The 27,682-nt window shown below is 43.7% G+C and overlaps 1 protein-coding gene across 1 annotated transcript in view; it reads left to right on the top strand.

Moving 5' to 3' along the window:
• Nucleotides 1-27,682, top strand: part of DNAJC13 (DnaJ heat shock protein family (Hsp40) member C13) — a gene marked incomplete in the record, with an annotated part of 3,140,357 nt that overhangs the window by 806,986 nt on the left and 2,305,689 nt on the right. Inside the window, 1 exon segment of the mRNA XM_044066722.1 lies at nucleotides 26,314-26,421. Within this exon segment, the coding sequence (XP_043922657.1) occupies nucleotides 26,314-26,421 (108 nt within the window).

Raw genomic sequence — 27,682 nt, 5'->3', positions numbered from 1 at the left:
GCAGTACTTTTAGTGTAGCAGTACTTCCAGGACTCTCTTCCTCTGGATACAGTTGCGATTCAGACAGACAACATGTCAATGGTCTGATACTTGAACAAACAAGGAGAAACCAGGTTCTATCCCCTTTGTCACGAGGCCCTAAGAGTATGGCAATGGGCTACATCCACTCAGCGCTTTCTGTTAGCAATGCACGTCCAGGGGAAATCCAACCTGATAGCAGACAAGCTGAGCAGAGCAATTCTGTTGCCTCATGTGTGTGGTCCCTCAAGAAAGAAATGGTGGACAGGATGTTCCACAGGTGGGGCAAGCCTTGCTGCGACCTTTTCGCCAACCACTTGAACACGAAATGCAGAAGCTACTTTGCCCTGATTCCCCCTCTGGGAGAAGCCCCAAAGGACACACTTGTACACGATTGGCATCCGGGTTCCTCTATGCATTCCCCCAAATTCCATTGATACCCAAAGTACTACAGAAAGCAAAAGCCCTGGGAAGGGCTATCATTCTAATAGCCCCTCATTGGCCTAGTCAGATTTGGTTCCCCTTCCTTCAACTTAATCAGTTGGAGGACCCCTGGATTCTGGACCCAGTTCCAGATCTTCTGACGCACTCGTTGGGGGAACTTCATCCCTCTCTTCAGTCCCTAAAGCTGACAGCTTGGCTGCTCCAATTCCCATTATAGCCAGGTTCCATAACCTTTCTAATGAGACACAGCAAATTCTAATATCCTCTCATAAGTCCTCTACGAGGAAGCTATACCTTAGCAAATGGAAAAAAATTTCTATATGGGTCTCTCAAAACAACATTAATCCCTACCTAGCCCCTATGGCCTCTATACTAGAGTTCTTGACCATGATTTTCAACAAAGGAGCTGCAGCAGCAACAGTTTGGGTTCAGCTTGCTGCTATCTCTAATTTTCACCATGGATTTGAAGGATTGAACATAATGTCATACAAACTATCCAGAGCCTTTCTCAAAGACACCTTTCATCTAAAACCACTTGTGAAATCTTTGTATACCCCGTGGAATTTAAATTTTATGCCTTCTCACATTAGTCTCCCTCCATTCGAACCAGCTTCTTCATGTGATTTGAAAGATTTGTCATGGAAGACCATCTTTTTAGTAGCTATCACTTCTGCCTGCAGAGTGTCAGAGCTTCAAGCCTTGTCCATAGAGCCTCCTCAATTGATTTTCCATGCAGACAGAGTCTCACTACAAATGAATCCCTCCTTTTTGCTTAAAGTCTGTACTGAAGCTAACCTTAACCAAATCATTGATTTTCCAGTATTCTTTCCCAATCACTCCAACAACTTAGAATATATGCTGCACAAGCTTGATGTTCATAGACAGCTCAGATTTTACTTAGGGCAAAAGAGTTTAGGAAATCGAAGGAGAAGAGGGGGAAGGCATGCCTGAAGGCAGGTAAAGGCTAGGACTGTGATAGTGAGGGTCGGAACTTTGAATGTTGGCAGTATGACTGGTATAGGGAGAGAGCTAGCTGATATGATGGACCGAAGGAAGGTTGGTATATTGTGTGTCAAGAGACCAGATGGAAGGGGAGCAAGGCTAGGTGTATCGGAGGCAGTTTCAAATTGTTTTATCATGGTGTGGCTGGGAGGAGAAATGGCGTAGGCATTATCCTGAAGGAACAGTATGCTAAGAGTGTTTTGGAGGTGAAAAGAGTGTCGGATAGAGTGATGTTTATGATGATGGAAATTGATGGTGTAATGATGAATGTTGTTAGTGCATATGCTCCACAAGTTGAGTGTGCGATGGATGAGAGAAAAAGTTTGGAGCGAGTTAGATGAAGTGGTCATGACTGTACCCAAGGGTGAGAGACTGGTGATTGAAGCAGATTTCAATGGGCATGTTGGTGAAGGGAACAGAGTGGATGAGGAAGTGATGGGTAGGTATGGTGTTAAGCAAAGGAATGCAGAGGGTCAGATGGCAGTGGATTTTGCAAAAAGGATGGACGTGGCTGTGATGAATAAGTATTTTAACAAGAGGGAGGAGCAGAGGGTGACATACAAGATTGGAGGAAGATGCACACAGGTGGATTATATCTTATGTAGAAGGGCCGGTCTGAAGGAGATTGGAGTCACTAAAGTGGTGGCAGGGAAAAGTGTAGTTAGGCAGCATAGGATAGTGGTTTGTATGATGACATTGGTGATCAAGAAGAGGAGGATGAGTGTGAGGGCAGCACCAAGGATCAAATGGTGGAAATTGAAAAAGGGTAATTGTGAGGTGATGTTCATGGAAGAGTTAAGACAGGCACTGGGTGGCAGTGAAGAGTTACCGAATAGCTGGGTAACTACAGCAGAACTAGTAAGAGAGATGGCTAGAAAGGTGCTTGGTGTGACATCTGGAAGGAGGACAAGGAGACCTGGTGGTGGAATGAAGAAATACAGGAGAGTATACAGAGAAAGAGGTTGGCGAAGTAGTGTGATTGTCAAAGAGATGAAGAAAGTAGACAAGAGTATAAAGACATGAGGTGCATGGCAAAGAGAGAGGTGGCGAAGGCTAAGGATAAGGCATATAAAGAGTTGTATAAAAGGTTGGATACTAAGGAGGGAGAAAAGGACCTGTACCGATTGGCTAGACAGAGGGACCTTGCTAGTAAAGATGTGCAGCAGGTAAGGGTGATAAAGGATAATGAGGGAAACTTACAAGCGAGGAGAGTGTGTTGAGCAGATGGAAAGAGTACTTTGAGGGGTTGATGAATGAAGAGAATGATAGGGAGAGAAGGTTGGATGATATGCGGATAGTGAATCATGAAGTGCAGTGGATTAGCAAGGAGGAAGTAAGGATAGCTGTGAAGAGGATGAAGAACGGAAAGGCTGTTCCAGATGACATACCTGTGGAAGCATGGAAGTGTTTAGGTGAAGTGGCAGTGGATTTTTTAACTAGATTGTTTAATGAAATCTTGGAAAGTGAGAGGATGCCTGAGGAATGGAGAAAGTGTTTTGATACCGATTTTTAAGAATAAGGGTGATGTGCAGAGCTGTAGTAACTACAGAGGGATTAAACTGATCAGTCACAGCATGAAGTTATGGGAAAGAGTAGTCGAAGCTAAGTTAAGAAGGGAGGTGATGATTAGTGATCAGCAGTATTGTTTCTTGCCAGGAAAGAGCACTACAGATGCAATGTTTGAGTGTTGATGGAGAAGTACAGAGAAAGTCAGGAGGAGTTGCATTGTGTCTTTGTGGATTTAAAGAAAGCATATGACAGGGTGCCTAGAGAGGAGTTGTGGTATTGTATGAGGAAGTCGGGAGTGTCAGAGAAGTATGTAAGAGTGGTACAGGATATGTACTAGGGTAGTGTGACAGCGGTGAGGTCTGCGGTGGGAGTGACGGATGCGTTTAAGGTGGAGGTGGGATTACATCAAGGATCAGCTATGAGCCCTGTCTTATTTGCAATGGTGATGGACAGGTTGACAGATGAGATCAGACAGGAATCCCCGTGGGCTATGATGTTTGCAGATGACATTGTGATCTGTAGTGAGAGTAGGGAACAGGTGGAGGAGACACTGGAGAGGTGGAGATATGCTCTAGAGAGAAGAGGAATGAAGGTCAGCAGGACTAAGACAGAATATATGTGTGTGAATGAGAGGGAGGATAGAGGAATGATAAGGATGCAGGGAGTAGAGGTGGTGAAGGTGGATGAGTTGAAGTACTTGGGATCAACAGTTCAGAGTAATGGTGAGTGTGGAAGAGAGGTGAAGAAGAGAGAGTACAGGCAGGATGGAGTTGGTGGAGAAGTGTGTCAGGAATGATTTGCGACAGACAAGTACCCGTAAGAGTGTGAAAGGGTAGGTCTAAAAGAGGGTAGTGAGACCAGCTATGTTATATGGGTTGGAGACAATGGCACTGACAAAAACGCAGGAGTCTGAGCTTGACGTGGCAGAGTTGTAGCTGTTAAGATTTGCACTGGGTGTGACAAGGATGGACAGGATTAGGAATAAGTATAATAGAGGGTCAGCCCAGGTTGGAAGGTTTAGAGACAAAGCCAGAGAGGCAAGATTATGTTGATTTGGACATGTGCTGAGGAGGGATGCAGAGTATATTGGGAAAAAGATGCTAAGGATGAAGCTGCCAGGTAACAGGAAAAGGGGGAGGCCTAAGATAAGGTTTATGGATGTGGTGAGAGAGGACGTGGAGGTGGTTGGTGTGACAGAGGAAGATGCAGTGGACAGGAACAAATGGAAACAGTTGATCTGCTGTGGCGACCCCTAACGGGAGCAGCCGAAAGAAGAACAGCTTTTTGTTTCCTTTTCAGATTCCAGAAAAGGTATGCCAGTGGCCAAAACAGCTCTAATGGGTTATCCGGTTGTATCACATTTGTTTATTCAGCTGCTAATATGCCCTTACAACAAAAAATTAAGGCTCATTCTACCAGAGCAGTGTCTACATCCTCTGCTTTTTCTGCTAGACTTCCTATCAATAACATTTGTGCAGCAGCCCCTTTGTCAAGACCTCATACATTTATCCATCATTACAAAGTTGACAGGTCCTCCAGGTTCAGGGCCTTCTTTGGGTCTACTGTCCTGAAAAACATACTCCTGTGAGCCACCCGAGATAGATTGTGCTTGGGATGCTACCCATTTGTAAGAATGAACGGCAAGACAGGACAGCTTCACATAAAGAAGTTATGTACTTACCATAACCTTCCATGTGAGTTCATTTCACCTTCATTCTTACTTCCCATCCTCCTACCCCCTTCCAGGGTTTTTCGAAGATCGAGATGCTGGATTCTTCCTGTTTGCTCAACCCTTCTATAGCTTTCTCTTATATAGTGATAGAATGACATATGGTATTATTATTTGCAGCAAACAAGATCTGAGGTAACTCTAGGTGCATCATGGGATAGGGACTTGGCCTCCAGCTATCTGAAGACCTCGAGCTTTGTAGTAGGCCGACTTGGAGCCGAGGATCGGCTCCGAACCCATCTGTAAGAATGGAGGCGAGATGAACAACTCACATGGAACGTTGTGGTAAGTACATAACTTCTTTATTTGGGTATTACAATAAATTCTGAATTTTCTTTAGATGTACATGCTAATTTAATAAACAGAAAGATTATTAAATGTATGGGATATTTCTTAAGAAATTTGTCTGCTAGAGATGAAAATGCTAGTAATGGCCTTCAAGTGTTAGACTAATTATCAAATACAGTGACAGATTTTGTGCATACATTAAAGGGCAATTTAAAAATACTGAAAAAATACAAATAACATTTATGAAATGAATCTTCGTATTTAGGAATATGGTGTAAGCTGCAACTACTTAAATTCTATTAATTGTTAGAGGTATTCTCATGGTAAATTGATATTAGCTTAAACGGTATTTCATGATCCAGTGTTATAAATTGTTAAATATTGATATTAGACTGCAAAAGTATGCGGACATGATATAAAAATGGGTAACTCCAAGATTAGGCACTCATTCATGTATTTTAAAGTAATAAAACTGTGGAATATTATATCGATCAGTGTGCAGCAGCTTGCAAACCTAGAAACTTTTAAAACAGATCTAGATCATTGGGTTTGAGTTTCTACCCTATCTGGAGGAATCTGTGTTCCTTGTTGGCTGTTCAGCCTGACAGCTGTATTGAATTGGGAACTTGTGTATTTATTTTTATCTTTTGAGGACGTGTTAGCTGTTAATCTTCCTTCCTTCTTCTGAGGTAAAATCTTTAAGTGCATCACTTGCATCTGCTTCTTATGCTACCAAGAATCTTTGAGTGTGTTTATGATGCTGCAGTTTTTCCTCCAGAGATGCTGCTTCTCCATTAGTAATGAGAAGAATTGCTTATCTTTGTTCTGAAAACCTTCCTGAATATGTTAAAACTGACATACTAAGTTCTCCTTTAGTCAAGAAGTTCTATTTGGCCCTCTGTAGCTGATGTGGTCAGGAAGTGTGATGAGAGGGGTCAATTTGATATAAGGGGTGATTCATATTTTTCAACTCTGTTTTTTAAACCACACAAAACATTTCCTTTCTGCTAAGATCCCTTTTTCAATAAGTAATTTAAGCAGCAAGGAGACATTAAATAGTAGTTTAAAAAGCAGCGAGTCCCTCCATATCCCTGAGGCATGCTCTTCCCTTGTGGTCTAAATTGTGACAAATGGTTTATAAATGTAGTTAAACAGGGATATACTTGGCAGTGGGCCCCTCTCCGTTCACCCTTTCCAGGAGATTCTTCCTTGCCTTATGAAGTAAATCTTGTTTCCTGTATCATATATTTTCACAGGGAGGAAAAGAATCCCTGCCCCCCCCCCCATCTGGTGGACAAAGTCTTTTATTCAAGGTTTTTTTTTTTTTTTTCTGGTGCCAAAGAAGGGAAGGATCCAAGAGGCCTATGCACGAACTCTCCTTTCTAAATACTTTTGTTAAAATTCAAAGTTCAAAATGATTTCCCTTCATTCCCTTTTTACCTCTGTTCTCTTGCCTAGCTTTCATGATAAGCTAGACTTAAAGGATGCTCATCCATTCCCATTACCAGACTTTTTAGACTGTGTCTAGCTTACATTATCGGTTCTCTGACTTACTCTTGGCTTTCCACTGTATTAGGGTTTTTCGCAGGCTCTGGTTCCAGTAGTTGCTTACTCCAGGTTAGGCTTAAGGGCCTCTGGGCCAATAGCCTAGTATCATAAGGGCCTCTGGGCCAATAGCCTAGTATCATAAGGGCCTCTGGGCCAATAGCCTAGTATCATCCTATGAATCGATCCTATAAATGTATTCACATCTTTCCATACTCGGATGATTGTCTTATCTTTGCAGACAATTTCTCCATCTGTAATGAATCTTTATCAACTGTTATCTGCACTGGAAATTCTCAGGATATTGGGGTGTATGTCATTGCTCATTCCACTATCGAGTCATAGATGACTCGATAGTGAGGCACACTGATGTCCCACTCACTAGGTTGAATAAGGAAAAAGTAACTGTCATCTGCTTGTCAGGTGCCAGGATCTGCCACATAACGCACGCACTCTGGTCCCTCAACAACAGGTACAAGTATGACCCTGTCGTACATATGGGTGTGAATGACCTGAGACACCTCCCTGAACAAAATGAAGAGAGATATGGATGAGCTCATGGATTATGTAGCCCAGGCAGGTATGACCCTAGCCCTGAGCAGCATCCTACCATAACCCAGAATGACACCACAGTAGTAGCAGAAAATGATTGATTTCAACAATTGGCTAAGTTTCTGGTGTCATTGTAAGGGGATCCAGCATGTGTCTCCCTAAGATGACATAACTGACAGACCTCGATGCTTGGCCAGAGGTGGCCTGCATCTGTCACCCCTGGGCTTCCAGATTCTGTTCATGGCTCTTGCCACCCCTATAGTGCCTTTTTTAATGCAGTGTTCCAAAGACCAAATTACCACCGTAACAGCTACAAACAAGTGAAATCTGAGGGTCATGCTGCTCAATACTAGAAGTCTAAATCTCAAAATGCTCTCACTCGAAGCACTCCTTAAAATGGAGAACATAGACATTTGTGCTGTAACAGAGACCTGGTGCAAGGCAGCAGAAAGCACCCCTGCACTACTAGGCTATAACTCATTCCACACCTTTTGGTCCCACAACTTGGCTTCAAAGGTGGTGGTGTTTTCATATTCATATCCAGACTGGTAGCCCAACATAACGCATCAGAGATACTTCAGGTGCAGCTAACATTGGGTAAGACAGCGATTCAGGTCATAGCCGGTTAAGGTCCCCAACCATGTCCCAAGACTCGCACTCCATGTTCCTAAGCACCCTCGAGAATATTGGGGTCCAACCTAATGCTCTCATACTGGGTGACTTCAACTACCCCTCCATTAACTGGGAAAATTATGTCGCACTTTCCCCGACGTCAGAGCGCCTGAGGTATAAAAGCATCAGCCGACACCATCTTCCTCAGTCTTTCTTGCCGCGTGGTGCCCGAAGCAGAAGCAGTTCGCAAGTGCCGGTCGGCCAGCTCCTGTAATTCAGCTACCGAAGACTTCAAAAGCTAAGTACCCCATTGGGGACTCTTTCTTGCCTCAGCCGATGTCAGATAAAGTTAATAATTGTTTAACTTGTGGGAAACAAATACCTCATAAGGATTTCCACTCTTACTGCCTACCCTGTCTAGGCCCAGACCACGACGTCTCGGCCTGTTCAGCCTGTGCTTCCTTCAACCGACGCACTCTTAGACGTCGGGCGGAGTTTGCAGAGGAATTTTTGGGGCTAGTTTTTCAGATAAGATGCCGTCGGAGACTCCGCTTCTCATTTAGTTAAGAAAAGGAAGGACAAGGACCGACACAGCTGGCATGGTTTCGCTGAAACCACGGCCAGGCCTACCATGAGTGTCTCTGTCTCGGCTGAAACAGAGTCCTTGGTACTTCCAATTACGAACTGCTCAACCGACTACCTCGGTCCCGGAGGCCCGCTGAGTCTGTTATTGAATTTCCAACAGAAACTGGTGTCCTGGAACCTTCCGACACCATTCCTTTAGACAAATCTACACCAGCATGTGGTGCAGCCAGGCCTCCTGCATCCATGTCCATTAAGGCATTCTCCAGGGCTAAAGCTGCTAAACTCTCAAAAGCTTTGCCTCCCAAGGTTATCCCTCAGGGACCCTCTACTGGTTCACAGATTCTAAGCTTAGCAGAGGATCTTATCTCCTTAATTAGGGGCTCTCAACCTCCTCCAGACAAAAGGCCCAGGGTTGAGCCCTCTGATCCCCACTCCTCAGATGAGGCCTCTGATGGCTCTACTCTCTCGGACCACCAGGAGGAGGCTTTTTCGGCCTACGAGGATTCTCATGCAGAGGAATCTATTCCCTCGGCCTCCCCTCCTGAAGAGTTTTCCTTTGGGGAGACACTGCACACCATGAGAGAGCATTTCCAATGGCAGGGCCAGGAATTCTCTGATTCCAGGAAAAGATTAAGGACCTTTTTACATTTGCCTCAGCATAGGCCTTTAGCTATTCCTCCTGTTTTGAATGTCATTGATGATGTGTACTCTGACTCTAGCACAACCCCTGATTCTCTCCCTCCGGCTCCTGCCAAACCCGATAGGTACTACAGGGTCCCGGACTCACATCTTTACCTTTACAAGGCCCACTCTGCTGATCCAGAAACTATTTCCCAGGGCCCTAAATGGGTTGCAGCTGCCACTGCTAAAAATCCTCTCCCCTCTGAAAGGGAGTCCAGAGCTTTAGAGAGATGGGGTAAAAAAGTGTATACTTCTGCTACTCTTTCTATGAGGGCATCAGATTGTCAATTTCATGTGATACAGTACCAAGAGTATTTGTTAGATGAATTGCATAAAAAACTGTCTTCACCTGACCCCCTAGACCGCAAGTCACTTCAGGATCTGGTACATAACTCACAACAGGTTAGCAACCATTTCTTGCAATGTGGTTATGATGCATTGGAAGCTTCATGTAGGTCAGCTGTGACTGGCGCAGTCATACGTAGGCATGCTTGGCTGAAGGAACAATCTCTGCCAGACCATGTTAAAGCAAAGCTGCTGGATGCTCCTCTGGAAAAGCAAAAGTTATTTGGCTCCACGGCTCAGGAGGTCCTAAAGAAATTTGAAGAAAAGGCAAAATCTGTACAAACAGTCAAGGATTTTCTCCAAGTACAACCACCAAGATTCAGCAGGAATTGGCCTTCTAAGAATTGGTCCTTTCCAGACACAGAGAGGTTTCAGAGAGGCAAGAACAGGCGTGCCAGAGGTAGAGGGCAAGCTAGAGGCTCCTACAGAGGGCGTCAATGGCAGCCTCCCAACCAGAGAGGTAATGCAGGACCTTCAACTGCTGCACAAGGACAGGCTCAATGACTTTACTTTGACACCGCCAACCAGGGCTCAATTGGAAGCACCTTTGGGCGGAAAGCTTTCTTTATTCTCAGAAAATTGGCACAGTATTACAAGGGACAAATGGACACTACAAATAATAGACAAAGGATACAGGTTTCATTTCCACACATTACCAAAAAGAAAGGGCATGCCAGACCTGCCACCGAATCAAAGGGCAGAGGCTTTGAAACAAATTTCCAGCTTAATGCAAATGAAAGCTATAGAAAAGGTTCCTCTCAGAACAAGGCCAAGGATTTTATTCCAGACTATTCCTTGTTCCAAGAAAAGAAAAACAATGGAGGCCTATTCTCGACTTGTCCGCACTGAATACTTCTCTCATTGTGCCAAAGTTCAAAATGCTGACTCTAAAGCAGCTCCTTCCCATGCTGGGCAAGGGGTCTTGGCTGGTAACTCTAGACCTCAAGGAGGCATACCTGCATGTCCCTATCAGAAAAAGTTGCAGAAGACACCTCAGATTTCTTGCAGGGTCAGAGCATTATCAATTCTCAGCATTGTCCTTTGGCTTATCTACTGCGCCCAGAGTATTCAAAAAATGCCTGGCATCAGTAATTGCACACTGCAGACTTCAGGGGATTCAAATATACCCATATCTGGACGACTGCCTTATACAAGCGGACAGCCAACAAACTTTGGTAAAACACTTGAATTATGCCATCCACCTACTTCAGGCCTTGGGATATACAGTCTACTTTCACAAGTCAAGACTTGTTCCATCCCAAAGAATAACCTTCCTGGGTGCAGATCTAGATACAACCACCCAAATGGCCTTCCTCACAGAAGAAAAACAAAATCAACTACCAGATTACTTCAAAAATCTGACAAGACAAACCCAGCTGACTGCAAGGAAAATCCTGCAGGCCTTGGGTTACATGGCTTCTTGCATCCTTCTGATTCCGCAAGCAAGACTACATATGAGGAAACTACAATGGTACCTAAGGAGTTTATGGACTCAACAGTCACAGCCTGGAAACTTTGATACCACTCATTCCATGCCTTCAAAAGGAATTTCTGTGGTGGGCTCAAGCAAGCCAGTCAAACAGGGGGTCTGCCTTTCAGCAAACCAGTAGCCAGCCAAACCATTACAACAGACGCTTCAGACCATGGATGGGGAGCGCACATGGAGGGCAGATGCATTCAAGGTCTATGGTCACAAAAAGAGCTATGCATGCACATAAACCAAAAGGAAATGCTGGCAGTGATACATGCAGTTGAAGCCTTCAAACCCTTTCTGCATCATGGCCATCTGCTAATAAGGACAGACAACACCACGGTTATGTGGTACATAAACAAGCAAGGAGGCACCCATTCCTATCCTGTTTGCAGGCTGGCAATGAATCTATGGGAACTTTCCTTGAAACTCAATTTACAGCTACAATCCCAGTTTGTGCCAGGGAAAGACAATATGCTGGTGGACAGCTTAAGCAGAAATATCATGTATGCACACGAATGGATGCTGCACCCAGACATCTTTCTACAGATAACACAATCATGGGGGAGGCCGGACTTGGATCTTTTTGCCTCCCCCCACAATCATCAACTGAAGAAATTCTGCTCAAGGACATACCACCCACAAGCATGGAAAGTGGACGCCCTCTCTTACAGCTGGAGAACTCTAACAGTGTATGCATTTCCACCTCTCCCATTAATGACCAAGGTTTTACTGAAGATCAGGACAGAGCAGCCAAAAGTGATTCTGATAGCTCCGGACTGGCCAAGACAGCACTGGTACCCACTGTTAAAGAGCCTGTCACGCACGAAACCATGGCCTCTTCCTCTATGGCCACTTCTACTGACACAGCACAATTACAAAACTCTGCATTCCAACCTGAAAACCTTGCAACTAACCGCCTGGAAAATACCTTGACTCCTCCTCAGGACAAGCTATCCCAGAGAGTGAAAGATATTATGGAAGCTCGCCGGCCTTCCACAAGAAAGGCATATTCAGCAGAATGGAAAAGATTTCACATTTGGAACACCACAAAGGGCCTAGATGCGACAGTGATGAACATGGCACATATCCTGGAATACTTGGCAGAAATGTTCCACAATGGTATGTCTTACTCTTCCATTAAAATTCATGCTTCAGCAATTTCAGCAGAGTACAATACTGATCCACCTGTCTTCTCTCATCCTCTCCTAAGACAGTTTCTAAGAGGAATCAAAAACATCAATCCTCCAAGGAAACCACCTCTGCCTACTTGGGACCTTAACTTCGTGTTGGAAAAACTAACATTGCCTCCCTTTGAACCAGCAGCATCTGCAGAACTACAGTTCCTGTCTTGGAAGACTGCTTTCCTTCTGGCCATAACCTCAGCAAGAAGAGTATCTGAGTTACAGGCCCTTATGGCAGTACAGCCATTCCTTATTTTTCATCAGGACAGAGTTTCATTGAGAACCAATCCTACATTTATGCCAAAGGTAGTATCCAGGGTTTCATTAAATCAAGCTATTCACTTGCCTACCTTCTTTCCAAATCCACAAAACAAAGGGGAGAAACTTCTACACACCCTGGACATACACAGACAGTTGCACTACTACTTGGACAGAACTAAAGGTTACAGAAAAACTGACCAGCTGTTGGTAGCATATGCTGCTGGTACACAAGGAAAAGCAATTTCCAAACAGACAATTTCAAAATGGATAGGGAATTGCATTCGTTTTTGTTACTCCTTTCATGGAAAAACTGTGCCAGCTAACATTAGACCTCATTCCACGAGAGCCACAGCCACCTCCACAGCCTTCTTAAGAGGGGTGGCTACCAAGGACATTTTAGAAGCTGCCACATGGAGCGCCGTGCATACATTTGCCAAGCATTACAATTTACCTTTATATTCCAGATCCAGAGCAGGCTTTGCTATGGCAGTCCTGCAGGGCATTTTAGCTACACCATCCTTTACATAGTTCCTCCACCCCCAGATTGGCTGTGGTATTCTACCCATATGTGATGACTGCAGTTGCATCCTTGAAGGACATAGTACAGTTTTGTACCTACCATAAATGTAGATGTCCAATAGGTATGCATCTGCAGTCAGGTTTACCCTCCCTCCTTCCCCTCTGTGGTATTTCTTGGGTACTTACCCCTCTTATAGCTAGCTGGGGGGATCTATTATGGTGTATTTGTTTTAATATTATTGTGCATGTTTGGATTTTTAAATGCATCTCTCCAAATTTAGCCTTCCTTAGAGGGCACCTGGCATCTCGGGCAAGAAAAACTGAGGAAGATGGCATCGGCTGATGCTTTTATACCCCAAGCGCTCTGACGGGGAAAGTGCGACATCATCCGACGCCGGACCCAGACTTTGGAATCCGGCCGACCGGAGGGCTGCCTGAGGCAGGACAACCCATATGTGATGACTGCAGATGCATACCTATCGGACATCTACATTCATGGTAGGTACAAAACTGTACTTTCTCTACCCTGCCTATTTAGTTTACCCCTCCCCTGTGTTGTGTTCCGTTCCCACCTTTTTTCTGCTTAAAAAAAGGGGGTGTTATAGTTGGTTTTTAAGTATAATGGGGGAAGTTGTTGTTTCTTGTGGTACTTAATAGCTGCTTGTGTGAGAGTCTGTGGTTTACCATGCCTGATAAAACCCTCTGGATTCGAGATGCTCAGCGTGTAGTCGGAAGATGCTTTGGGGTGGCGCACTTGGAGGTTGAATGTGACAGTTGTGCCGCATTCAACCCCAAGGCCCTCATGGAGTGTTGCAACAAACTTCTTTTGAAGGGCTTGGCTCCGGGGGGGGTTCTCTGCTCTCGGACTCCCCTTCCAAGCCCTGTCAGGAATCTAAACAGAGGCCTCTTCCTCCTTGCTTTGAAAAAGCCGAGGTTGTCGGATTGCAGATCTCCAGATCCGAGCCCAGCCGGTTTGTCTTCAGATCTGAGATCCGCCATTACAAGAGCCTCAGATCAGACACACTGATCCAAGACCTCCATGGAGTGGAGGCCTTTGGATCAGAGTAGACCCAGGCCATCCCTGGATCCAACTGACACGCCATCCAAGCCCTCTCATCCCACTAGGCTGTTGGATCCGACAGTTCTGTCGGATCCTATTATAATTGAAGGCTCACGCTCTCAGTTCTCCAAGAAGTCGGAGCCATCCTGTCAGAGTGGATGCCCTTCTCGGGACTGTAGGGCTATGGGGATCCAGGGTAGCATTGCTGCAAGGTCAGGACACTCATCAGTTTTATCCAGGTCCTGCAGAAGTCTACTTCCCTTGGACATGGATAGGATGATGAGGAGCTTCAAAGCTGAAATTGAGTTGGACTTGTTGCCATCCCCTGCCCAGGTGACCAGAGGACCCTCCCCATCTACAGGACTTCACTCTTCTTTTCCAGTCCCTCAGGCTTTGTAAGATTAGAACCAAGGGATTTTCAGAGAGAGGCCGATGGTGCTCAGTCAGGGTTTCTGTTCTGTTTCCCTCAGATCAGGGTGCAACTCACTTCTGAGACATTGGTGTGGGCTTGCTTGGGCTCAGGCTTTTTGGACCTTTCCTTCCCCCTGGGAGCTTCAGCTGTAGACAGCTCTGGGCCGATATCGTCATGGGGCGTTAGTGCTGCATCAGGGTCCCTTCCTCCTTTCCGGATGGTGGCTGTTGGGCAGGGTGGATGAGCCTCCTCCAGTCCTTCAGCCTTCTGGGCAGTAGAGAGGACTTTCTCCAGTTTGGCTGCTACCTCTCCATCTTCTGTGGGTCCTCTCCACCCCTTCTCAGGTTTGGGTGCTGAGGCCTTATCTGTCCAGGGTCAGCCCTCCCACAAGCGCCTTCAGGCAGGCACTGCCCCACTTGGGGTACCCATCTCTTCCAAGTCCTCCCCTGAGCCCACCGTGGAGGAACCTTCTTGGAAGAGAACATGTAGGAAGCGACACTTGGACTCCCCCAGAGAGTCTCTAATGGAGGACACTGATTTCAAGGAGGGAGATGGGTCCCCCAGACTTCTGCCTGAGGAAGTGTCCTTCGGAGACATCCTCAAGATTCTCAAGCAAAAAGGCGGCTGGTCTTCTCCCACCCCATCTTCGGAGGAGTCAGTGTTCCTGAAGGCCTTTAGGACAGGCCTATCCTCTTTCCTGCTTACCCCTACCCCCCACTGACAAGCTTGTGAACCTTATTGCCAGCAGGGCTTGGAAGGAGCCGGATATAGTGGAACCTGTTCCCAAAAAAGCTGACAAATTCCTCATTCCTCCCAAAGACAGAACATTTTGGAGTAAATGTGTTCCAGTCTATTCTATTGTGGTGGCCATTGCTACTAAGAAGGAGCTAGCTGAGCAAAGCTTCTCTGTCCATTCCCCAAACAGGGAGTCCCGGGCGATCGACCATTTTAGAAAGTGTATGTTTGCCTCAGCTACTTTGACTGAGAGCAACTAATTGTTTGGCCCATTTTACCTGGCTTCAGAGCGACTTTGTTTCAGAGCTTACCACTTCCCATACAGAGTTGTTGCCTCTGGGGAGTCTTAAACTGGTCTCCCTGAAGCTGTCTACTCTGAATTCCTTGGCTAATGCTTCAATGAGGTTAATCTCCAATTCAGAGGAGGCCACCTCTTGAGTGGCAGTTAATGGTATTGCCATTTGATGGCATGCCTGGCTTTGCCTCTGCTGGTTTGCAAAACCTTTCAAGGCATCTTTCACTAACTCCCCCTTTGACACCTCTACCTTGTTTGGTGCATCTGTTATGGAAACCGTAACCCATAGTGAGCAAGAAGGTAAGACACTTTCCATGGGTAGGGATCAAGTGCTCTACTCCCCAGCAGTCTTTCTGTAAGACCCAGAGGGGAAGTAAAAAACTTTGGTTCCAAAGGACTCGTCTTCCTTCCAGGATGCTCCCCAGGAATCCTCTACCATCAGCCGAGGTAGGAGATTCAATAGCAGGTACCGGCCCATGGGCAGAGGGGGGGGGGTCTGCAAAACCAGGGCTTCTGGAAGCTGTGCTTGGAGAAGCCCTTTCAGCATTCCTGAAATGCTGCCCAATTGTCCTGCTCCGGAGGCAGTCGGGGGTTGACCTTCCCTTCTCCCACTAGCCTGGGCAAGTCTCACCTCTGATCAGTGGTTGCTAAAAATTATTTCCAGGGGTTACTCCATTTCCTTTTCTCAGCCCCCTCCAATTCAGAAATTTCTCCCAGACGTTCCACCCCGCCAAAGGCAGTTGGCCTATCTTGAGGTTCAAGACTTTCTTCAAAAAAGAGCCATCCAAGAGGTCCCAACAGGACAAGGGTCTGGAACTTGCTCTCGCTTCTTTTTGGTGCCAAAGAATGCCGGGAATCTGTGTCCTGTTTTAGACCTTAGCGAGCTGAATCCAGCTGTCAAGAAGTCCAAGTTCTGGATGGTCACTGTTCAGTCTATTTTGCCTCTCTTACGCATGGAAGATTGGATGTGCTCAGTGGATCTCAAGGACGCGTACCATCATATAGAAATCAGCAGACACTCCAGGAGACACTTGCACTTTCAATTGGGGCCAATCATTACCAATTCAGGGCCCTGCCTTTCAGACTCACCACAGTCCCCCAGGTGTTTTCCAAATGCATGGCAGTGGTGGCAGCTCATCTCCAGCTGCAAGGATTCCAGATCTTTCCGTATGTGGATGATTGGCTCCTCACAGCTCCCACAAGTCATCGAACATCAGTGGCCACCTGTTATACACTCAGTCTTTCCCAACATATGGGTATCACTGTGAATCTGCCCAAATCCAACCTTGTTCCATGCCAAAATCTGGAGTTCATCGGAGTACAGCTGGACACAGTATCAGAAACTGCAGCACTGCCTTCCCACAGGATTCCACTCATTCAAAACCAGGTTTCTCTCATGCTGGCACTACAGTGCCTGTAATCTCAGTTGATTCTCCAAGAGTTAGTTGTATTGCAGTGGCCATTCAATTAGTTCCTCTCTCCAGATATCATATGCGGGTGCTCCAATGAATCCTGGCAGTCCAATGGTCCATTCTGGTTCAGCCCATGTCCTTGATAAAGTTGACTCAGGTTTGCAGGAATAACCTTGGTTGGTGGTTTCATTCTCAGGACCTATACCTAAACAGGCTATTTTGTCATCCCCCACCTAAAGCCATAGTGACCATGGATGCCTCCCTGTTGGGGTGGGGGGCATTTTCAGGGCAGGACAGTTCAAGTGACATGGTCCCCCACAGAGACCAAACTGCACATAAATGTCCTGGCGATGAGCAGTCCTCCTTACATTGCAAACCTTTCAGGATTGCCTTCCTCTGGGGACTACAGCAATTCAAATGGCCAACATGGCAGTTGTTTGGTATATCAGCTAGCAAAGGAGAACAAGGGCTTATGCTTTTTGCAGAGGCGCCATGAGTGTGGAAATGGGCAATGTCATCTTCGACCAATGGGGTCAATCATGCTGCGATCTCTTTACTTCCCCAGTCAACCACAAATGCAGCAATTACTTTGGCCTGATCCCCCCATCAGAGGAGTCACCCAGGGATGCGCTTCACAATTTGCCTCTAGGTCTCCTCTATGCTTATCCTCGTATCCCCTTAATACCCAAGGTCTTACAGAAAGCTCGTCACCTGAACTCCTCTGTCATCCTCATTGCCACTGTCTGTTCTCGTTAGGCATGGTTCCCTTTCCTAAGAGCTCCTCTGCATTATCCACCTTGATACTAGATCCCATTCCGGATCTCATTTTCCATCCCTGGGGCTTCCACTTCCCAGTCTCTGGACCCTTCGTCTAACTGCATGGTTTCTCCAGTTCCAGTAATCCTTTCACAGTCCAGGTTTCCTTCTCCAGGGAGTACTATTATTTTGGCTTCTCAAAAAACATCTGCAAAGAAGGTTTATTCAATTTGGGTCAGACAAAGGAATCTAAATCATTTTTCAGCCCCTATCCCTGAAATTTTGCTGCTCTTATCTTCCCTTTTTTAGGATGGGGCAAGTTTTTCAACCATTAAACTCCAGTTGGCAGCCATCTCTAATTTTCATGTCAATGATAAACCTACCTTTTATTAATTGTGTAAAGCTTTTTTTGAAAGGAGTGTTTTTATATATATATATATATATATATATATATATATATATATATATATAGACCTCCCAGTAAGGATCCGTCCCCTCCATGGGATTCGACTTTGGTGCTGCTGTCCCTAACGCAAAAAACTTTTGAACAGGTGGGGTCATGTGACATTACATTTCTTTCATGGAAGACCGCCTTTTTTAGTAGCCATTACGTCTGCCAAGAGGGTCTCAGAACTTAAGGCTCTGTGCATTAAGCCACCATTTATGATCTTTCATAAGGATAGGGTGTCTCTTAAATCAAATCCTTCCTTTCTCCATAAAGTGGCCCCTGAAGCTAATCTCAGTCAGTTGATTCAGCTAATGGTTTTCGTCCCTAATTACTCTAATAAAGGGGAGTATATCTTGCATTGTCTAGATGTCCACAGGCAATTGCATTTTTATTTAAAAAGGACTGAGGAGTTTAGAAAGTCAGACTTACTCTCTCTGGCTTTTTCTCAGAACAGAAAATGTCAAGCCGTTTCCAAAGTGACTATTTCCAGATGGATTGCAGGTTATATTACTTACACTTATGATAATAAGCAATTAGAATTGTGTAGACCAATAGGTCTGTCGCTACATCTTCTGACTTCTTGGCTAGACTCTCCTTGGATGAGATTTGTGATCCAGTGACTTGGTCTAATCCTCACACTTTCATTTTGCAGTGCATAATGGGTTTAGTATCTAGGATCAGGGCTTCTTTTCATTCCTCCATGCTCAGGCATTTCCTTCCTTGAGGCCTGGGTACTTAGAAGCTGGGGACTCTGACCCATTTGTGATAATGACATCAATAACATCAGACAGAGTTATGTACTTACCATAACTTGGCTTCTGTGCTATCCAGTGTCATTATTTATCGCATTCTTGCCCTACTTCCCCCTTCCTTCTGGAGGTTCTGGTAGGCTGGAGTGACTGATGTGTTGAAATCTTTTTGAGTTTGGTGCAGTTTCCTCTGTGTTTCCATTGGTGTAGCAAACGCCATCTGAGGGTTAGAGGTAGCATGGAATTATGGGAAGGGGAGGAGCTTGAGCTGTGGATCTGTCTGATGGTTGCCAGCTTGGATCCAAGACCCATTTGAATAATGACACTGGATAGCACAGATGCCAAGTTATCGTAAGTACATAACTCTTTGTATTTTCCCCTCCCTTCTTAGGTCTAAGCTATGTAAAATGATCCAAATAGCTTAGGCCACTACAAAAGTGATTTAAATGTTGAACATAGTACAACTGTGTATAAGTAAAGAACAATTGTATACATAAACTTGCCATAACAGTAGAAATTGTATCACATGCAGTTGCCTTCCCTCCCTCCAGACCCAATATTTTGTCTGTTTGCCTTTTGTATTAACAGTATGTGGCTGTATACATTTTTCAATGTATTATTTACAATTGGGTTGGCTTCCTGGCATTGTCCTTTCAGGGTTCTTGCCTGCCTTTTTTGGAGACAAAAAAGATGTGATGAAATTTGTGCTGTAATTGACTTTCAGTGGAGCTCCCCTGATGCTGCTGACAAAGTGCATGGAAGGCACCCTAAAGCTTTGTAAACTGTCCTGGTCATAGGAGGTAGGATAGCTCATGCTACTGCAACAGTGATCTATTAGTACTACTGCTGTTATTTTAAGTTTATTTATACATGTGTGCTGTCTGAACAGGAGCTGAAGAGAATGGGAGTGCTTAGTTTTCATTAAGACACAGGTAGCATTGCAAGACTGACCAAGCTTTTTGTCTATTCTGCTAAAGAATGTTGATCACAATTGGATTGACCTGTAAAATGTGATTAACATGATTAAATGAATATTACACTTTACTTGTAACTGAAGTTGTATTATGAATTTCAGATATGTTTTGCTTAGTAGTAGATGCAAGCTGCCATTTCTACTAGAGGAAGGCTTTTGAGAGAATCTTTAGGTTGTGAGTTGTACAATTTGTATGTACCATTTGTAAGGTACAGTTTCTTAGACATTTATATTTCATCATTACCAAAGGTATTCCAAAGAGCTTTTTCTCCATGTAACTGAAGCATTGGAAGAAGTAACGAAGTGTTATGGAGTCGTGTGAGACTAGCACAACAGGAGACTGATGACAGTTGCTGGATAGATAAAGGCAGCATAACGTCAAGCTTGAATAGTGGACTAAAGTCATATATATATATGAGCCTGAAGTAAGTGGGTCTTATTCTGGTGTCAAAAGGCATTTAAAATATGATCCTTTACCCCCATAAAAAATACAAGCTGTTAAGCAAATACCAAAGCTGGAAAATAACCTGGTATCACAAATGTTTCTAGGAAGGAAGCAGCAAAGTTTGAACTGGAATGAAGAAATAAACTGAGAATTTCAGACAAAATCAAAAAAAGCTCCTAGCTGGAAAATCCTGGGTGCAGACACAGTACCTAACTTCTGGCTGAAGATAGTAGCATCATTACATAAAAATTCAGCCCTGTGCAAGAATTACTCTTTGTGCATCCCAAACAGACTCCGGCCTGGTTGTTAACAGGAAAATGTATATTCCTCAAGAGTGAATCTGAAGGCCTTTCTAAGAACTATAGACCAGTAACTTGCCTTACAACAGTATACAGATTATATAGTGGAATTGATGTAGACAATTTATAGTCATATAGAAAAAAAGTTAAATTTTACCAACGGAAAAAATGTTAAAAGAAAGTTATATGAAACAAAGGATCATTTGTTGCTAAACAAAACAATAATACTGGGTTGTAATAAGAGGAAGAATCTAAATACGTCATGATTAGATTACCAAAAAAAAAAAAAAAAAAACTTGCCAACTTCCCCCATTCATGGGTAATGAAATGTTTGCATATGCTTATGATGCACCCTACCTTGATCAGTTACATTGCACTGACCATGAAACACTGGCAAACAACTTTGCAGCTGAGCCATGGCAGAAGGCAAGTTGTTATTACAGGGATAAAAATTCAAAGGGGCATATTCCATGGAAATTTTTTTCACTGCTGCTCTTTTGTCTTGCCAGCAATCAGTTAACCTGTTTACTTAAGAATATGGTTGCATTTTGCTCCCAGAAACTAATCTCATTTAAAAACTTCTACTTTTCTGTTTTTGACTTAAAATTGTCTATTCCATTAGATGAGGAGTTGAAAGCACAATTGCAAATGGTTCAAACTTATCAGATTATACAAGTATGATGTTTGGTCTTGAGAAATGCGCAGGAGCAACATATAAAAGTAAAGCCACAGCGCAAAAAAAAATATCAGCAGGGACAGAAATATGATGTAAAGGGACCCGAGCAGGAGGGAATTTATAAATATTTGGGAATAGATGAAGGGTTGACAATAAAACATAAAGAAATGAAAGTAAGGCACAGTAAGGGAATACTTCAGAAGTCTGAAACAACTGAACATTGTCTTGACATGTAGGAGTAAGGTCCAAACTATAAATCACTTTGCTCTGCCTGTTCTAACTTTGAGATGATTGATTGGCTCCAAAAAGTATTGAATCATCAAAAAGAAAAAAATGCATCGTGCTTATCAATTGTTGTGTCTTTCGGCTTTTCCCGGTTAGGGGTTGCCACAGCGGAACTCCGGTCCGCTAATGATTGACAGTTGATTTTTACATGCTGAGTTGCCAGCCCTAACGCACATCCTTCAACAAAGGTACGCCCATTCACGCATGTCTCCACGCAGAAGACACACTAGCTGAGAGTCGAACCGGTCAGCGTCTTACTGTGAGGCGACAACGCTACCGCAACAATTGATATATAAAAATCAGTGTATACCAATATTGTATATTTTTCAGTCTGAGGGAGGCATGGGCCACCTCAAAAGTGAGTACAGGTATGGATTTGCAATCGCTGAACTGCATACATATCTGCTGACCTCATCAGATCCAGTGATAGTGAAGTTTTCAAACATGAAAAGGCTAAGAATAGTATCTTTGCTTAGTTTAGCAGAAGCTTTTCAGAATAAAGAGGGAGTGGAAATCAAACGGGAAGTAGACAAAAAAATCAGACAACTGAATGTGCCAAACTACAAAAGAATGAGTATAAGGCAAAGGATCAGATGAGAAGGAAGAAACTGGGAACTGCATGCACATAATTGTAAGTACAGAGATCTTCTGGAGAAACCTCATGCTGACAAATGTTTGATGCAAGAATATTTAAGGAGAGGCGAATTGAAGTCAAAATATAAAGGCTGCTATTGGCAATCCAGGATAGTGGACTATTTGCATGTTAGTTTACAAAGACCATTGAAAATAATGGCCAATAATGTGCAAAACACTACAAAATATAGAAATTGCTGAGAAACATTGGAAACCCGAACCACAAAGCAATATAGTGAATGATGAGGTTTATATCACATGGGATCACCCATTACCAATGGTTCAGAAAAACAGATGCAAGAAAACCAGCTATAGTAATCCATGAAAAAAAGACAAAAGTTGATAATTGGAATTATTTGACTTGCATTTTGTTTTGCACACAATCTTTTATCTTTTAATATTTTTAACTCTTCACTATTTGCTCTGCACTCGTCCACAATGTTTGACAATTTCATGTTTGTTTCAGTTAATACCCTTCCATTGTTTTGTCTTTTCTTATGCCACAAATGTCTTTAGATAGTTATGCATTTACTAAAATTCGCAGTCTTTGATTCAGCTCAGTAGCATAAGATTCTGTAGGAGCATATGCTCTTGTTAAAACAGCATGTCTAATGATCACATTCATTCTTGGCTGACTTTATCTCAGTCTTTCTCCTCTTCAAGGAAAGTAAAACAGATAAATAACTATATGGCGTTTTCCCCACCAGCATGCAGTGATACAGCACACCAAACATATTTGGATATGAGGAATAAATCAAATGTTTAGATACAAAGCTTCCAGGTTTCTGCCAAATTCCATTGTAAAAGAAACTAGAGAGTGCAGTTGAGCTAAATTGATTTCTTCACTTCTGCAGATGAATTTTTCAGTTATAACAAGTATTTCACCACCTTCTGATTATTACATAGGTAGGCTTAAGTAACATAGGAGAATATGGTCTAATCTTTACATGGTCAACATTCCAGTTTATTTTGCTAGAAGCAAGGGTATATTATAAAACATTATAGTCATTGTAGTTAATTTAGTTGTGAAGTTGGTTGCCCACTAAAGGTCCAAGGGTTGTAATTGAGACCTTTGAAACATTGAATTTAATTATCAGTAGAGGTAATACATACTAATGTTGCAGTTGTGTTATCAGACTACCCTGAGTTATACCAGTCTGAGGGTGTGTGTGTGTGTGTGTGTGTGTGTGTGTCTGTGTGTGTCTGTGTGTGTCTGTGTGTGTCTGTGTGTGTCTGTGTGTGTCTGTGTGTGTCTGTGTGTGTCTGTGTGTGTCTGTGTGTGTCTGTGTGTGTCTGTGTGTGTCTGTGTGTGTCTGTGTGTGTCTGTGTGTGTCTGTGTGTCTGTGTGTGTGTCTGTGTGGCAGGGGTAAGAAATGCAATCTCCCTTGTTGGTAGTACAGGTGTACTTTTCCCCTCTTGCTAAAACACTTTATGTCTGTAACAGAGATTTGCAGTTTGTTGTTTCACCCTTTTTATCAAAATTGTATATAAATTTTGTGTCGTAATTTGTGCTAACAAGTATTGCACTTCTAGTGGAGAACCTTTAAAGCTGTATATCAGTTTGATGTAAATTGGACAAGTAACATTTTTCCTTGGTTATTCAGACAGTGGAAAATCTGTGTGCAGATTTTGAGAAAAGCCCAAACGTTTCTGCTGTAAGGTGGCTACAGAGTTTTTCTGTTTAGAATGGGGTGGGAGTTTTTTTCCTGTTTTTTTTTTTCTGATTTTGAAGTGGGCAGAAACTTTCTATCCCATTCTGACCCTCAGCAAATTCAACTGTCATGTCTGATGCATCTGTGTGCTGTCTCTTAAAGGTCTTATGCCAGTCCTTCAGCAGGGTGCCTGTATGGTGTCATTAGACAGGCACATCACCATTTGAATTCTATACAGGAGATTTACTTTGACTTATTTTGCATTGCCTCCAGGACACTGTGTTGCATTTGGGCTTTCTTCAGCACTCTGTCACATTACCAAGTTATTAGCTGTTGTGGCCAAAGTCTTGTGCAAGGAGAGCCATATGTTCTCCTGGATGACTGGCTCTTTACAGCCCTTTCCACAGCCTTTCTAGAAACATCCCTTATTTTGGGTACCTGCACAGCTGTAATCACTGGGGTAACCGTAAGCTGGTAGAAGTCCTCTGTGACTACTCCTAACAGTTTTCACAGATTTAGAGAAACATTGTCAAATGTTTGCCATTGCTACCTTGGGAGACTGCCCAGGACGTCACATTCTTGACAGTCTGGATGAAGAAATACCATAAGTTGCAAGTTCAGACTCTGTCTTATTATCCTGGTAGTAGCTGCAGATTTCATGATTCCAGTGTATGCCTGTGACCGAGTGTTGCAGTGGACTGAAATGTCTACCTACAGAGCTACTGCACACTCATACCTTTTCCTTGTGTCAGACCCCTGTCACTAGTTACTGGACTGATGACCCTTTCCTTCCTGCAGCTGAAGCATTCTCATGTTTTTATGGTAGATGCTTCACTGGCACAGTGTGGATCATGTCATCTTCTACTCTGTACAGTGGCTATAGTCCCCTTTGGAGAAGGGGATTCCTTTTAACCATTTGGTGTTAAAGACGGTCTTCCTTGCTCTAACAGCCTAAGAGATGGAGCACCTACCAGGGCCTCTCATTCAGTCACACAAACCAGTTCATTTTGTACATCTAAGCAAGCAGCCAAGCAGGTCACACACTTTCTGCTAGCAGGCAGTGCTTGACCGTGAGCCATAGACAGTGGGCCCACTTTCTCATCAGTTGATGTTTTCAGGGAGATTAGTGAGCCCGAAAAACTGTACCACTCCTCCAGTCATATTGGGAGTTGCAGATTCAGGTGCCATATTGTGTCCAAATCTCCTGGGCGTAGTGTCCACTATAGGAAACTCTGTTCAACCTGTGTAAGAATGTTCCCACCAACATGGGGACAGCTGGCTCCACCTCTGTGCCTGACCACTGGTGTAGTCTCCCTAAGCCCATCAGACTGTGTAGTAAAACAAAAGTGTTGAAGTGTTTACCAGGATTGTGGATCTTCAAGAATTTTTTTTGCAGCATTATAGGCTTTCATGTCTACCCTTGCTTCACATTTGGAATGTTTTTATTATGGTGGGTTTACTTATTCAAATTGTTTACCTGAGTAAGATCTGCTCTGTAACTCAAGTGCAACCAGCAGTTGTGGTATTTGATGTTTCAGGCAGGGAGGATGGCAGTATCCTTCATGGATGGAAGGAATGATGGTTCCCACTCAACTTAAACCACTGCTCTAATGACACTGCCTTGCCTGGAGAATAGAGACTCATCTTGGAGTGGGAAGACAGGCAGGGAAGACATTGGAATTCCTTCTCAAGGTGATCATAGCAGCTCTTGGTGCATATGGGAGAACTTGTATCTGTGGAAAGAAGGGCGTAGGTGCCCGTTATGGTGGTATATGCACCACTACCAGAGGGCGGACCTAAGCCTTAACAGAAAATGATCTCATTGCTGGGATGCCAAGAAGAGAACAAAACACCCTCACAGCTGCATGCATGCCATCCCACCTCACACAGTGCAAATGTCTGATCAAGGGGCAGCATGATGGTCAACAGACATGGGGATAAATCGTACAAATAAATTATGTGGCACTATTTTTCTTTACTTTTGGTGACTGCCCTCTGTCACTGTCTAGATTTTCCACCTGCCAATCCAGTTAGGCCATTCTTTCCCCCAGAAGGTGAGAACCTGCAGTCTGTTAATCGTCCTTGGGAGTTGATGTTCAAACAGTAGAGACTTCAAAGTCTTGGATTGTGGAGACAGAGGCTTTGTGTTTTAAGCCCTATCCCCATTGCGTCTACCAAGCAGTACACTGCAAAATTCTGCATGCAGTGGGTCTCAATGAGGGCCTAACACTTTCTTCTGTAAGTAATGCATGCTTCAAGAGGCCCTGCATCCTTGAAAGCAGGTTCTACCATTGGGTCTGCCTTCCCCAGTAGGGATTGTTCCACAGAACTGCACCACATACACACACATCCTCGAGAGAGGTGACCAGGCATTGCTTTGTCTTTTCCCTTTCAGTACCCACTTCTTTGCCCAGGACCACTGATTAAGTCAGAGTCATCTGTGTCAGTCAGGTGTTTATGATAACAGAGCTGCAAGTGCCAGATATTAACATTTGCGGCTGTAACAATTACCATGATATAGATTTTGCCACAAGAGGTGCCATTGAAGATCAAACATTATGGTGAGTACTAGCTTCAGTTTTATTGTGATTTTTCAAAGTAGAAACAAGTTTGTAGTACTTAATTTATAATTTACCGTAGGTAAGGAGTTGTTTTTTTTTTCTTCTGGCAGTATCTGAAAAATTGTCTTTTGGAATTGGTTAATTGCTTTAGTAAGAAATTTCCCTTCACTTTTCTAGCCAATGCATGATGACTATGACCTAAGACAAGAGCAGCTGAACAAAGCTTCCCTTCTGTCTTCAAAGAAATTTCTAGAAAATTTGCTGGACAAATTCAATGTGCATGTGGTAAGTCTTGTTTGAACTTGCTTTGAAGCATAATTTTGTGTGGTTGGTTTCTGAATTCTTTGTTGTGAGCAGTGCATCACAGATGGTGGCAGATGGAAATGCCTTAATCTGTGTTTGTGTAGAGGATTAAGGCTGTGAGCTGTTAAACTGTTTTATGTAACCTGAGCACAGGACTTGCTTATTTCCTACTCCGTGACTTGTCATTGTTCCTGGAGCACACCTGAAATGGACCTGTGTCCAGTGTGAATAAAATAAAAAGAAGACTAATTGGAATAAGCATGTGTTACTTTAAGGAAAGCATGTCAAGTTTAAAATAGGGTTTAAAATAAGGTAAACATTTCCGTATGAAACAATTGCTTAACTATTTAAGCTAAATACTGAGCCTTAGACTAGTTACATCTTAGTTATCTTTGAGAATACGTTTGACCGGGAGTAATGTTTGGTGACTTCTGCGTAATAGGTTGCAACCCTAATGCAAGATACCAACTGCATAACCTGCCATTGATATATGTTCAGAGTGCCTGTGACACTGAAATGTACCAGCATTAAAAAAAAAATGCAGAACCTCTGATTAAATTGAGCACCATTGGATTATGGCCTTTCTTGTCATGTTCATAGGTAGGTACTAGGCTATCGGCCCAAGGGCCTAAGTTAGCCTAGCCAACAAGGTTCCCCGGCTTACGCCACCCAAGAAAGTTATTTTCCTGTGCCCCTGTCGAGCAGAGCCACAGAAGTTATTCCCAGGGTGTATTTCCTGTTTCCCATCCACTCTTCAAGATTTTTCTTGGAGTGCTAATGAGGAACTTTGCTTGACATAGATGGGTAGCTTGTTCCAGAGTATGGGAAGTCTCTGGGACAGGAATCTATCCCTCCAGCATGCCCTGTTTGTTGTGCTGACAAGGTTTAGGTCCTTAAAGCGTGTAGCTCTGAGGGATTGGGATTTCTTTAGGTGTAGCATGTCCAACAGCTCTGGGTTTGACATAGCTTTATTTGTTAGGCAGAGATCACCTCAGAGTAGGTGATATGCTGTGGAGTAAAGCTGGAGTTTTTTGAGATGGTCAGTGTAGGACATCTGTTTGAGGCCAGTAATCCTCTTTGTGAGGTACTTCTGTGGCCTTTTCAGCTGCTGCAGATGTCTTGTGAGGTGCATTCCAAAACGGGCATTGTACTCTATAATTTGTCTGAGTGTCGAGTACAGGGGAACAATGACCTAATTTTTCCTGGATGAGAACCCTTTTGTGATGAGGTGTGCCACGTAGAA

Source organism: Protopterus annectens, chromosome 3.part1 (assembly GCF_019279795.1).
Source record: "Protopterus annectens isolate FY-2018-M chromosome 3.part1, PAN1.0, whole genome shotgun sequence".
Lineage (NCBI taxonomy): Eukaryota > Metazoa > Chordata > Ceratodontiformes > Protopteridae > Protopterus > Protopterus annectens.
This window is presented reverse-complemented; position numbering and strand designations above follow the sequence as displayed.